Source organism: Anoplolepis gracilipes, chromosome 8 (assembly GCF_047496725.1).
Source record: "Anoplolepis gracilipes chromosome 8, ASM4749672v1, whole genome shotgun sequence".
In the NCBI taxonomy this organism is placed as follows: Eukaryota; Metazoa; Arthropoda; class Insecta; order Hymenoptera; family Formicidae; genus Anoplolepis; species Anoplolepis gracilipes.
The window spans coordinates 8,827,968-8,843,333 of NC_132977.1; the positions used below are offsets into that span (position 1 = coordinate 8,827,968).

Sequence of the window (15,366 nt, forward strand, 5' to 3'; positions counted from 1 at the left end):
AACGTCTTTAAAGTACCATAAACTAACAATATTTATACCCTTCGATTTCTTGATTGTCGCAATATATTCTGCGTGACTCTTGACAAATAAAAGTCACAAGTTTAATTTTAATGCGCGGGTCTATATAATATTCCACAGCCGGTTAATATTATCGGCAGACTCGTCGGATCGCTCGAGGCCCGCTCGAAACTCTGATGAGTCAGAGAAGCTTACCGAGAGCGGCCGCGCGTTCTGCTAATTTTTCAATTTATTCCTCCAATTACGACAAAGTGCGCGATACGTCGACAATTGGCCGTTATTAGTTTCGAAACGCGAGGATTCAGCCGGGCAGCTTCCGGCGGCAAAACAAATTCGCGCGTCTCGTCCGCGCCAAACTCGGCTTCCATTCGGCGCCGTTAATATGCGAATAAGAAATTAAAGGCGGGTCTTTTCCATTTATGATCTTACAAGAAAAGCTGTATGTCTCGCGCAAAATTTACGTCCGCATCGTTAATTGCGCTTGAGATATATTTATTGATTTGCTTATATTATATTATATTGATTACATTATATTATATATTATATAAACTGTATAATAAATGTCTTCCTCTCTATTTTCTTTATTATCGTAATAAGAATATGGTTACGGTGAGAAATAAATTTTTAAATCCCATTCCTCCCCTGCGTTACGAATGCGGACGTTAATTCCGTACGCGATGCTCGGATTATGTACATAGTATGCTTCTTCAGAGTAATTTGTTTAATTGCAATAAGATAAATTTATTAGCAGTTTTATATTCTCATTTATAAAGCAACGTAGAAATTGGAATCATAATAAAATATAAATATTCACGCTCTGTTTGTCTTGTTATGAATATTTATATCGATATTAATTTTATATACATAATATTGCGATTTACTTATATATAGAAACTCACATTTATACGTAAAGTATACGTGATAATTAATCTTTTTCCATTGATCTTACAAGCCGAAGACAGCGTATGTTAATATTAAACAAATTGATTCATTCCAGGAGATTTTAACGTTTCAAACGCTCGCTAACGAGACAACTATAATTTCTTGCGAAAAACGGACTAACGAGCCGACGCCATTCCCGCAATTAGCCGAGCGCGTAAACGCAGCTCGGCCGGACAAAGGATTACGAATCTACTTGCGCGCGATGATGAGAAGGCGTCTCTAGTCGCGATCGCATAAATCAACGCAAAAACAGAGCGGCGGTCGCGACGAGACGAGGGAGAGTCTGCGGAGGAGACTGTGCGCGAGAAAGGGTCAGGCCGGTCGCGGCCGGTGGGCACGGCGGTCAGGTTGTATCACCAGGTATATACCTGGCGGGTTCTGGAAAACATTGACGCGCGACAAGAGGCAACGCACCCGTCCCGCCGATGACACAGCGGCGCACGTGCGCTCGGAGTAGTCGAGTATAAATAATACAAGACGCGGACAAAGATGCCGCCCTCCCAACCATTTGTTTAAATTAAAATTATCCCTGCGGCTCGAGGAGAAACCTGTGAGAGGGAAGGAAAGAGAAAAAGAGAGAGAGAGAGAGAGAGAGAAGAAAAGACAGAGGCCCGGGCGCGCGTGTCGCCGCACGATCGCACACACGCGGGCCTTTTATTATGATTGTTAATGGTCGGTTGGTCGTATGTTAGACGCGGGCCCGCAGAAGAAGAGTGTGCACGAGTGAGCGCGTTTACACCGCCGAGTTTTGCGAAGGTGTTGTATTATACATGCGTGTGCACGAGTTTGGAATGTACTCGCGCGTAGATGTATCTATATATGGATTTTTCATTTTTTTTCCTGCGTCCTATTCCTTAAAGTACTTCTTCAACGTTCGATTATTTATTCATGATAATTTATGTAACTCATATTTTTCTACTCGACAATTTTATTACATCGATTTGATAATGATATATGTTGAGTTTGTGTCACACTTTTTTATATTAATTTTGTTTAAATTAATTTAAAATGAAACGTTTTCAAAAAGATTTGATATAAATACAAATAAATAAATTTGTCTGATAAATTTTGATTTTATCAGAATTTAGAATAGAATTATAAAAAATTCTGGTTGTCAAGCCTCACCATTTTGTCAGGTAATCACATTTACAATCGCGACCTAAAGTATTTATTGGTCAAGATACGTAAGCCGATGAATTTATCGGCGATCCGATAACGCGCAAGGATGCAGTCGATCGTCAGGATCAGGAATCAAAGTGAACAGAGGGTCGAAATAGAATCATCAGGAATTCCGGGCATACCGTGACGTTAAATCTGCCGACCGATACCAATCTTACTTCTATCGATAGCCTTATGAGAAGTCCTTAACTGGATCCTGAAAACGCGGTGATTCATCGGCGACTTTACGATGGTCGTTACAGACGTCCTGTCGATTCTGTTCGTGGCTAATTGAACGTTTTCTCACAGGGTGAGAAAGCGAACGAAAAAGAAAATAGGACTCTCCGATTACGTTATTCGAGCTGTCATTTGTAATGACCGTGATCGAATCGACGATCAACTTACATCTGTACAAACTAATTTCCCAATTAGCACTATAGTAGCTGTGTACTTAGCTCGATAAAACTAAATTAATAATGACCATGACGAACATGGTATATGGTGCACATTTTATTAAGTATCCGCCTCAGCGTTATTAACGTTAGAACAGAAAATGGACCGACTGTTACTAATTAATGTAACGAGGAAGCGAGCCAGCAGATCCATTTGTGACTTATGAAAACTGTATTTCATATCTGCTAGATGTGTACACAAACATGTATAATGCAATCGCCAGCTTAAGAACATCATACCATATTTATGATACAATATATACCTCATTAAATATTTTAATTTAAAAAAAAATGACAATTTTATATTGTATTGTGAAATTATGAATTTATATGATAATATACATATTTATTTTAGAAAAAAAAAAAATAAGAGTATTAATAATATAAAGATATATATCTTATACGCAAGAAAGAAAATGCTTGTCTCGCTTGAACAAGCCTCGCCTCATGACCGAGACCGTCAGATAACAAAACGCGAAGGATAACTGCGATTATAATTCTCACGTCGCGTTTAACACAGGTATTTTATTGTAGCAATGTTAATAAAATCACACTTGACACGGCCGTGACAGCGACCAAAAGTGTCGCATGGAGACTATTCGTACATACATTTGTACACGCATGTCTGGACACATCTTTAACGAACATAACGATTTACGGATCTGAAGATAAGACTCTTTATCGCTATTAAAGAAACTCGTAAAGAGTCACGAAGGTCTTTTTTTTGAGAAAAAGAGATTAGCCGTAAATAGTGTTTATTTGGGATTTTGTTACATTAAGCAGCCATGGTAAATAAATAAGAAACGATATATTGTACATATATAAATTATTGTAGATTAAATTTAATATAAATATATGTGGGATATGCTTGTATTGTATTTATGATATATTAAATTATAAAATAAAATACTGCATTATAAAATAAATTTGTTTAGATTAGAAATTATAAGATAATAATTAATGAATTGAGATCTCTAAAATGAAATTGATTTATCACTAAGCATACTTTTTTATTATATCTATTATAATTTATTCATCATTAATAAGATGTATCGAAAGTCTTAAGGCGTTGCATTTTGCAGATTTGCCGACATTAGATTGGTTTCTAATTAGTTTTAGGATACGAAATTTATCGCGGTGGACGAGCACGCAAGTAATGATCGTGTTCTTGGTAATCTTCGATCGGGCTTCACCCAATATACGATGCGTCTGTGGTTCCTAATGATCGAATCTCCGGTAGAGGATTAAATGAGATAATTACTTTTCTTCGAGAATATTCGGAGGGCACTATTGTATCATTTGTCAACGCCGCTTTTTTTAACCGTATATCTTTTGTATTAATTATTAAATTATTAATTATATTTCATCTCTTTGACATTATCTAATTTAATACGTAGCATTGAAATTGTTATAATTGTTTTATCTTGTATGTGTCATGTACATACCATATATTATATTCTTTATCATGTCTAAATATAGCTGCAGCCAATGAGGTCTTTGATTATTCCATTCGCCTTCAAAATGACTCATATCGACCCGTATCTTTTTTCCATCGAACAATTCTTTTCACGACTGCAACTATTCGCTGAAAGAGATTTGCATGTGCAGTCGCATTTGTCCTCGTGATGGTTCATGGTGAATTCAATAGATACTCGCGATTAACCCGAGATTTACGACGATTCGACGATTACTCGTTTACGTGCTTGTAAAACGCAAAACTCGTCCCTGCGTCGATTTATCCTTCTTTCATCAATCGAATCGAGTCGTCGTTCTTCTCGTTAGCCATCAACTTTGAGTGCAATTTACCTTAATTTTTACCTTGTGATAAAGCATTTTAACACCGCCACATACGAGTTTGTTTTATCGAATTCTGATCTTCTTTCCCAGCTCCTCTGTCCTTCATCGCCGTTTGAATGCGATCCGCCTGATAGTTGAATACGTGATGCCAGATGTTAGGCCAAGGCAATTTGCGTAACGATCGATTTACGACAGCCGTATACACGCGTCTGTATGCACACGCGTGCGCGTGTTTACACGCGCGTATATCTAACACGGTGCTGCAGCGTGTTCGCTCTTCCCACTTTAATGGAAGTCCAATAAAGTCGTTCTCGCTCGAACGATCTTGGATCGCGACTTAACGCGGTTCAACGACTTTCGACGGGTACTGAAGAATTCATTAAAACTGCGCAGAGAGGAGTCTCGCATCTTTAAATAGATAAATTACATTTCTTACGACACGGATAAAACTTTCTTATTGATGAATCTCTCGAGAATAAATTTGCTGTAACAATTTGAACAAGAAATTTTTCGTTCGGATAATCGGTTAAATCATTCTTCATAATTCGAAATTAATTTTAACGTGCTCCAAGTTGAATTTCATATGAGAATCAATCTGTGAAATCATTTATGCAATTTCTTGTGAAAAATTATCTTTTAGATTTTTTTTAATTAATCAAATTACGATCTACACTTAAAATACTTTTCAGATTATGTATATAACACGTTTTATGGTACGAGTTCGAGTCTTATGAATCGACATAACATCGAATAAATATGCCAAACGATAAAAATTAAATAATAATGTAGAAAATATCCATGTCTATTTGCATAATGATGTACATCACAATTCTGGTATATATTTTTTTAGTCCTCTTTCGTCTCTTTCTCTTTTTCTCATTCAAAAAATTCGACGGCAGGATACCTGATCGGTACCGGTAACATTTCATGGACCGTTAGTTGGTTGTTGACGAGCAACTGTTTGGACATTATGCCCTGCTTCCATGTAATCTCACCGATCTTTCCCGGTGTTCCTTACGGGAGGCGGAGAAGTCGTGTGGCGATCCATTACACCTTCGCCGTCGTATCAGTCTCGCAGCATCTGAGACAAAGGACCGCAAGAAGGCGAAAGAAACGAAGAGGGGACGAAATCGAGAGGATAAAAAAAAAGTATCTATGTCAACTGACGGTTGTTCCACGTAAAGTTCACGTAGCTGTCGACGATGACGGATTCCGACCGTGGAAACCGATAGGATCGCTGTTTTCGGTGACATTCATCGATCTATCATCCGCTCGAAATCATCCCGGCACTGGTTATGCGAAAGATCGTGTGTGATAACGTTCGGATCGAAGCAAGTCTTATTTGATAGGATCTCTATATAATTTTGTAATAATATTTTCAATAATAGCAAATGAATGATGAAAATGGAAGATACACTTCTTGACCTTCTTGCGTTTATAATTTATTATACATCCCCTCGTAATGAGAATATTAATCAATTCCAAAACGCTTGTGTCACGTGTGTGTCACAATAATTCGAGAAATAAGCGCCACCGACGTTACTCGTATTCCCTACCCAGGAATTATCCCACGCTGATGAGCCGCGGATACTCGATTTCGGTAGTTGGCTTCTATCCGGATGAGAGTTTGTCGGAGGGAAGCGATGGACGCGGATGGATCCGCGGAAAGACGTGGAATCGGCGTGTGTGGGTGTGGATGTTATTCGTGCAGACAAACAAGGACGGACGGATACGACGGCAGCGTGCGATAGACAAAGACGAGATGTACGACCCCGGTATGAAAGAAGGACAGACGCGTCCCGGTTGCAGAGACCCGGCGAAAGAAGAGACGACGGAAGAGTGGAGAGGAGGGTGGAGAGGAGGAAGAGGAGATGGAGGAACGGGAGACACAGAGGGAACTTGTTATGCTTTGAGAGATATGGCGGAGGCTCGCGGAATACATAATTTTGTAAAGACAAAAATGCTGCGGTCGTGCCTCGGCGGAGTCGCATTTTTCCTTGTTTCACGAAATGTTCAGGCTCGCCTTTTTCCCTCCGTCCTTCTCCTTTCCCCTTCGTCCCTTTCCTTCTCCCCGTTCAACGGTCCCTTCGCTCTCCTCTCCACGTTTCTCCCTTTCCTCCCCCTCCCCCTCCCCCCTCCCCATCCTTTCCTCTCGTTCCTCGATGTGTTCTCTCTTTTTCTTGCTCTCTCCTTCGTCCCGCTCATGCCCTCCTTGTCTGAGTTACCTCGGTGCATCATCTCTTTCTCGTTTCTCCGGTAATGCGCCGCGGAATGAGAAACGTTTTGTAAAAAATGTATCCGCATCTTCGCATAGGTACGTATACCCTGTAGCCGGCGCGCATCTCGCAGGGCGCGCGGCCGCGAGCCACGCAGATGTGTTACAGACGGGACGTGTGTTGCCACATCGTTGCGCGTGTACGTGTTAACGTTGCCATCGTCGTCGACGTGAATTCTGATGCCGGTGCGTTTGGCAATTTGCAAGTTCCCAGACCGAGATTTGTCGCTGACGCAACAAATGCGAGGCGCGACCGAAGCAGAGTATTTTTTCCCCTCTCTTCCTTTTTTTTTTTTTTTTCTTTTTTTTTCTTCGTACACGAAACGCGCGCCAAACGTTCACCTCGCGTTTACGATTCTTCCGGATATTTCCAGTCGATGCTCGCCTCACTTGTCACTGCGTCAGTTTCTAATTATCCGCGTGCGTATTGTGCCCTTGCGTCAAAATTATCAAAAGTCGAAAAATTCAATTTTCTTATTATTATTACAATAGAAAAATTAATTGGTAAACGTCTAGTGTATTTAAATAATTTAGAAATTAGACAACTTTGCCATAGATATAAAGTTAAAGATCAGTAATCTGTTCACGTGTTTCACGTTCCAAAATGTATCAACTTTTCGGCTATATAATTCTTTAACTGAGATATCGGCGCGGCCATAAAAAACGAAAGACTATTTTCGAGGACAAAATGTGGCCAATAAGCATTTGGTCAAGGAAATAGGCGAGACATGCATAACAGTGTCTCGGAGAGAAGAAGAAATTTCCATAAACTGCCCATCTTCCCGCATGCCGGCTCGTGTCTTCTTTTACCTCTTCGTTCTTCTTTCGTTCGAGCACGAGAACGTCGTCGTCTCCTTCCTTACGAAGGAAGGAGAGCCATCATCCTATCTTCTTCGCGCGAATCATTGCCGCGCTCACTCGCTCTCTCCTTCTCGTACATAGTTGAGATCCCTAACTGATTTTAGTGGTTTCCCTTTGACTTTTTGACGGCTTACAAGGGCCGACAGCCATTCAAATACTTCTGTAACCGCGTGTAGGGACCGTCGGCTCCATAACTAACCTCGGTCAACTCTCGAGAGGGTCAACTTTCCCGTTCTCTCTCTGTTCTGCTTTTACGTGACTATGCGTTAGAGGAAAAGAGTCCCACGATCGACTTTTATAGTCGAAAGACATAGTCCCGGTAGGGAAAGCCTATTGGACATATCAGTGACCAGCCTATTCGCTACTGGCAAAACACATAAAACTCGGCTAAACATTTCGTACCTTTCGAGTAACAATAGAATTAATTTCTAATAGAATTGATAGCTGTAACTGTCTAATTGATTCATTATACATAAATAAATTCAGATTTTTTTTTTAAATTGATATTTTTATAGAATTTTTCTATAATGCATAAATAATTTTTGATAATCGACTATCTCTCTTGTATATATTTTTGATGTTAATATATATTATATTATAATATTATTTATAAAATTATTTGCATAAAAATGTCAATAGTGTTAACTAAACATTCATTAAAATTGCATGAGCGTAAAGGCAGTATACTAGCCATATCCGTTTGGGATTTCGGAAAGTTGGCAAACTAATGAAGCGGTCAAGCGATCATAAAAGATAGGCGAGTTGTATATGCGTCGTTTGATGAAGAAATAAAATTATATGTCCCTCCTCTTTCTCTCTCGCTTTTCTCTCCTATTCGTTCAGTGTGTACCGAGATACAAGGCAAGACATATCTCTCGCTCGCACCTCAGCGGCAACTTCTTTTTTTTATATATATCTCCTCCGCGGTTTATCCGAGACACCGATCGCGTAGATTCCGAGAACCGGCCGAAACAATATCATAACTCGTCCGGGAGCCGGCGACCATAAATAGAAACGTTCGTACCTGATATAGGGAAAGCCGACTGCTTCGTATTCCACCCGCGCATGGAAGGGAATCAGGGGAGGCCTCGGGGCGTGCGGGGATTCACGATAATTATGATGCGTCTTAAGGTATCCACACCGACCGATCGGTTTCTGATGGCAGCGACCAAGACTAACCGCCTGCAGTCAACGTGACAGCGGTTTTCGTAATGCAGTCTGGGATCGAAACCCTGTCTGCGTGATCAAAATTCACGATCGAAATGAAAAAACGGGTTTACTTCGTGATACTTTCGCAAATTCTTTGGACGATTCACGTTTGTAAAAATTACGAGAATAAAAGTATACGTATGTTAACTTTATAAATAAATCCAAGTGAATTCGTATGAGAAACGTGTTGCTGTAACATATTGGGAAATTTGAAGAATGTGTTGAAGATAATGAATATATTATATATAAGTATACATGTATATATATATATATATGCACACATGTGTGTGTGTGAGTGTAGATCTCTACTGAGTTACTGCACAATTGATGACGTTTGAATTATACCTTCAAACAGTCGTCAGTAATTAAACAATGCGATAAAGATTAATTTAAATTATGATTTCACCTGTCTGTCACATAAGAATAATTTCCGATCCGAATTAGATTCACAGATAGAAAAGTATGAGATGAATATATTATATGATAAATAAATAATTACCTTAGAAAAAATTACGCGTATTTCTTTCCTTTTATAATAATATTCTAATAATTTTTATAATAATGTTCTAGTACACTCTTTATCTTCAAATATTCTAGTAGATTATTTGATATGGGTCATGTTAATTACATTAACAACCAAAACAGAGGGAATTTTCGACGTTACTGTTGTGTAATGGCGATGTTTTTCTGAGATTTTCTCGACAGTTCGCGATAAATATCTCGGCATTTAGGCGAGAGTTAACCCTGAACGCTCGTGAACCTGAAGAACTGCCGGACCGGTCGAGAGAACGAAAGTGCAGTAATAAAACGAAACAAACGATGACGATGGCGCACACGTGTTCGACACGATTACTATTCCGCGGCTGTGCCTGCCCGGTGACTTATGTTAATGTCGTAATTATATCATCCTAATCTAGCGAGTATACGCCGTGTATACGTACATCCTACGTGGCCGCATCCTATCAAATACCCATCTTGGAAACTACCATACGTGCCAGAATGCAAGCTCGACCTACGAGCCCTTGCGTCGCGGTTTCCGTAAAACTCTAAAGATACCGAGAATTCGGCGAGCTTTCCGAGAGGAGAGAGACCTTCGGGAAACATATAGGTAATTGTGTACAAATAACTACAATATATAATTATGCATGCAAATGAATTATTATTATTATAAAAAAAAAACTAATCAAAACATACATATATATTATACTTTTCCAATGTGATATCTAATTTTATTTACGTTAAATTGCCATAAAGAAAATTATCTTTAAATTCTTAATTAATTTCAGCTGCAAAGACATGTTACATGTGTATCTCTTTGTTACGTACAGATTATACATATAATAATACGTTCGCGATGAGAGAGAACGGATCCGTATGCGACGCGCGTTAGCAGAAAGATTTTCGCGCGGTGTACAAATTAATTATTTCCTGCAGGCTCGCGACAGCGAGCGACAGACCATCGTCGCTTCGCGATGTTGGTAACGAGGATGAAGTTATTCAAAGGAAACTGGGGATCGCTTTGGTCATCTTTTCCACGGATTTCCGTCCCTTTGACGATTCCACTTCATTCTATACGGTCCGAGTCTTTCGACATTCGCCACGGACGACTCCGGTTGGTTACCTCCGCCTTCCAGAACGAAGAATAGGCACTAGAACTACGGGCTGTGCTCGCTTAATCCGCGAATCGAAGCTTTCATGCATAATTCATTACATTCCGTCTCTCTTTTTCTCTCCTCGCTGTCTCCTGTCTCTGTTCCCCGCCACCTTTTGAATCGGAAACTTTTGGAATTCTCTCTGTCGTTTCTGAAGGGGAAATTTATCGCGCTTATGGTATTCACACTATGAAGAAAAGTCCACGATGTTCGGTGCGACCAATGTTCAAGATCCGGAAAACGCGCTACCATGGACCGTTAAACGTATCTGTTGCTTTAATATAATATAATCGTCATGCATACATAACACGTGTCACGATGCTACTGCTTTGAAAGTCTCTCGACTATTATTATTAAAATTGCCTTACTTTGATATTTTGGATTTATACCTATAAATATCACTCTAGAGCAATACTATTTAAGATTTAGTTGCTTAACTAAAAATTAGTTATTGCTATTAATTAATAATTTTCACTTTTATTAACATTAAGAAAGATGCCATCATTCTCTTGATTTATTCTACTTAATTGATTCATAACATTTCTCTCCAATTTCTCTCGGAATTATCCATATATAGGGTCGTCGTTGAAGCATCAGACAATTCCCATAAAATTTCTCGTGAGACATGCTCTCTTTGTTCGCACAAAGAGATCTTACTTAATAATGATTACCGGCGTTACCCGTATGTGATCAATCTCAAATCGTCAATTGTAATTGACACCGACTCGATGACTCGAGGGAGAGACGCGTGAATGCCCAAACGGTAGAATCTTTCTTTCTCGTGTCAGATACCCGCATATATGCATCGCACATCGGACCGCTAACACGCGCGTTCCGTACATAATATCAATTTATGTGCCATAACGGACAGCGTAGCTGCGTGATTGGATCCTTCATGCCCGGCTTCCACAACGCGTGCGTGACTATATAGTGGGTTCACACATCTAATATCGCCCTATAAATTCTAAAATATTAATAATATTCTTCCCCCTTGCAACTTCCCTTTCTCCCCTCTCCTCTATTTTCTCTGACCACCCTTGTGCTGCGATGTTCGAAATACGCCGTGTGAGACGGCCTGCATTATGTGAGAATTTATGACCGTTTAGACAAAAAAGATATCAGTTCTTTAGAATCGCTCGTATTCTGTACCTAATTTATCGTTGCTGAAGAGAAATGGAAATATCGTACCATATCTACGAGGATTATAACTTGATGTCAACATTTTAGAATACAATTAGGATAATGTTGTTTATTCCTATTCAAAGTCCGTATTAGAGTATGTCTTAAAATTGTGCCATTTATGCTTTTAATTCGAAAAATTACTTTTTATATTTTAACTAATATCAAATATTAATTAATGATTTCAATAATCAAAAGTCTAATATCAAATCATAGTAAACGAATTTAATGACGAAAAGTTTTTAAAAGGTTTTAAGGTGGAGCGAAAATTATGCAAAATTGAAATTAATTTCTCAAATTAAATTTAAAATGTTTAATTTATATTATTATATAATAATAAAAAAACCTTTCTAAAAACACATACCAAGTATGTAAAAAAGTATCCTGTACGTAACAAATAGAAAAACAGATTAAATTACTTCTATGTACTTGCCGTTGCTTATAGCAAAACAAAATTTGGCCACTTACCGGTCGATGCACAACAGGAATTGATTGCGTTTACTGTGCTGATCTGTAACACACAAATATAAAATTATAGCAGTGTTGAAAATAATTACTATATTTCGAGAAATTACTATCGGACGTATTGAATTTTATATTTGTCATTCAAATAGATTTTATTGAATAGAATAATTAAATAATGTTTGAAAAAAACTACTCTTTTTAAATACAAACCATTATAATATATATATAATTTTTTTTTTCTTCATTTCTTGTTTTGTACATGCTAAACAAGCGACATTATTCCGCGTGGAAGATTTCCTGCCAAAAACTGACTACTATAATTATCGGAACCAACATCTCAGAAAAGTGCGCTTATGTTGTGTGCTTATAGGTGTATACCGGATTTATGGTCGCAGAATTCAGCGACGGGATATGTCTCGCCGTCGTACAATTTCGGAGACTATATTAGCATTAGAGAGACGAGCATAACCTTCTCCTGGGCCTGGTGAGACCCAGGTAGACCATCCTACGCATTGGTCCAACAACGACAAACCACACCCGCCTTTGGACAATGGGTGACGCACTGCACTCGCCTCTCCCTTTCTTGAATTATGATTTAAGTTGTCCTATACACATATATCGCTTTAGATATCGTTTGCCTTCGATTCTCTCGATCAATGATCTTGGAATGATATATTTTCGCGGATCGGATTATAGCCTATGGCGCAGGTAGACCGTACCGTATCGATAGAAATTTTTGGAAACGGGTATGCTTACGAAGAGATTTATACTTTACATTAATATTCATGATCTATATTTCTTATATGCTATTTTATTAATTTTAGGAAAATGCTGATTTCGTGCTCTTTTGGTGTGCAAATAATTTAAAGAGAATATACTTAATTTTCTAATATACTTATAATGTTTATTATTCCCTTATAACAGTGGTATAGATATTAAATAGTTACAAAACTGTAAGAAAGCTAAAGTACATAAAAAATAAATATTTAAAGAATTTATATCTTTTTAATTTTTCTTATATTTCTAACTTCTATTTATATATGAGATTGATACCGAAATATTTTTTCACAACAAATGTTACGCGCAGATGTAATGCATAAATGTATTACAAAGATTGTACATTAAATTATGCAAAGATAATTATCGCGCTGCATCGGATATCAAGTGTGAAGATCGTGTGTTTTGCATTATACAGATCTTTATCATTAAACTAGAAATTATTGTTGCATACAAATGCTGAAAAAAGTCTACTCCACCGTGATTTATGACTACATAATCTAAGCAATCTTTGTCGATGCGAAAAATCTATAAACTGAAAGTGATGACATTTCAACGATCGTAATGTCATTGCAATCGCGAATCGTGACTATGATCATTGCATAATCTTCCATCTCTCGAGAACTCAGGCATCGTTCGAGATGAAACTTACTGTTATTATCCGGCGTATACGCGGAATTAATTTCATCGTATGAAATCAGTTTTGTAATGGATTTTTTTTTCTTAGCAGCACTTTTATAGAAAATTTTGTATTTATGTATAACACGAGAATGTCTGAAAATTTCCATAGCGCAATATTGCGATAAATTATTTCTTCAGATAGATTATAATATGAACAGCAATATGAATAATTCAGAGAGAAAGAGAGATTTATTGATTAATATATGTTTTGTATATACATAAAATTTTATATGTATAGAATATTTATAGAGTTGTAATATATACTTTTTATGATGTTTATTTCCGTTTCTGGTAATATATACTGATTTTTAATTAATTTTGTTTTATTAATTAATTTTTTAAAAAGTTTTTGCATTAATTTTTCTAAAATAATGTGCTTTATATAAATTATTATGATATGCAATATAAATAAATCTGTGTAAATATATATTATCTTCTAGTCTGGAGAAGTCTAGAGAACGTTCTATTATAAAATATATAAAATTAATTAGGTTTGTATCTCGTATATTTTAGATTGCAATAAACTTTTTGTCATTCAAACATCATTATGTAAACCATTCTCTGCTTATTATACATATATTCTTGCTTACATGCCGACAACCATGACAACGCGTCATCGCTAAATCGTTCTTCCGTCAAATAATAATAAGTCAATCAGGTCGCAGGCACTGATAAAGAAATCAGTAGGTCCATCATAAGTGGTAAGACCTCCAGCCGCGCGACGTAGACGTCTCTCTGACAAATGAATCTGCCGATACAGTGATTCCCGCGAGATCGAGACGGACTAACCAGTGATGTCTTTATATCAGCGACCCTTTCTCCACAACGTTGTCCGTCACACAAATCGCCTAACCAGCCTTCCAGGATGTCACCGATTTATTTTACGAGCCGGTCCGTGATCCTGGGCGCGGCAAGTCTGCCATCTCTTCATCCACCCCTCTTCCTCCTCTTTTTTAGACTGTTATATTGGTCCTTACGCGCGACGCGTCCTGCGGGATCCTGATGCAGGCACACAGATCGATGGTTTATTGAAAGTCATTACCTTTCTACGGGGTTATAAGTTTCGGGCCTTTCTTGGCAAGGATACTGACGCCTCGATCCTGCCTCGGGATATTGATACTGGTTTGTTCCTCGCGGGAAGATCGGGGGGCACGAAAAAAGAAAGAGAATCATAAGGCAAGCGCAATCACGTCTCTCGTCTCGGGAGATCGAATCTCGAGATACAGGGAGAATTTCGAGCGTGCTTCCTCGCGTTGGTAATTCCACACGCCCGGACACGACCCTTTGCATTTTTAGTCGCACCAAAATCGCTTAAGACGGGACAAGAGTAAAACATTACTAATTTGCTCAAAAATAAAATAAATCAGTAGTTGGGCTTATATAGGGTGTCCTAAAATCCTGGTTTTATGATTCTAGCAACAGGTTTTTTATCAACTTTAAGTCAGATTTAGAATATCGGAATATTATATAATAATCTTTCATTACATAATAAATATTAACATGTTATATTTCTAGAGTAATTGTTAGTTTGTTTGTTTATTCAAATTTCACATATTTGCTTCTGTCTTAACAGAATTAATTTTAATTTTTAATTTGTTAACGATGTTTTAGCGCAAAGAGAATTCTAAAGTACAGTGCTGCAATTAATTAATGATTAAATTGATTCCATGATGCACTTCGTACGTCAGAATGTCGAGAAAGTGATAAAGAATTGGAGTGAAAGAGAGAGGTATGTCTACCGTAATTTTTTCCGGTATTTCTCAGTAAAAGATGATCCTTTGGGTAACCTTTAATTACCGGGAACAATTAGAAAATTGCGCTAGAGTGTGGAGATAAATCCCATTTATTATCGTCTTCTTTCGAGAAATCGACCTGTCGAATATGCTTTTTTAAAGCTAAA

The 15,366-nt window shown here is 37.9% G+C and overlaps 1 protein-coding gene across 3 annotated transcripts in view; it reads right to left on the reverse strand.

Annotated features, from left to right (window-relative positions):
* The window catches only part of LOC140668527 (uncharacterized), a 253,644-nt gene that overhangs the window by 184,250 nt on the left and 54,028 nt on the right, over positions 1–15,366 (reverse strand). For all 3 annotated transcript variants that reach the window (XR_012047189.1, XR_012047188.1, XM_072897607.1), the window contains exon 3: positions 12,012–12,054. Coding sequence is in view for 1 of the 3 variants with exons in the window: in XM_072897607.1 (XP_072753708.1) it covers positions 12,012–12,054 (43 nt within the window). In the remaining 2 variants the exon portion in view is untranslated. The remainder of the gene's footprint in view (positions 1–12,011; positions 12,055–15,366) is intronic.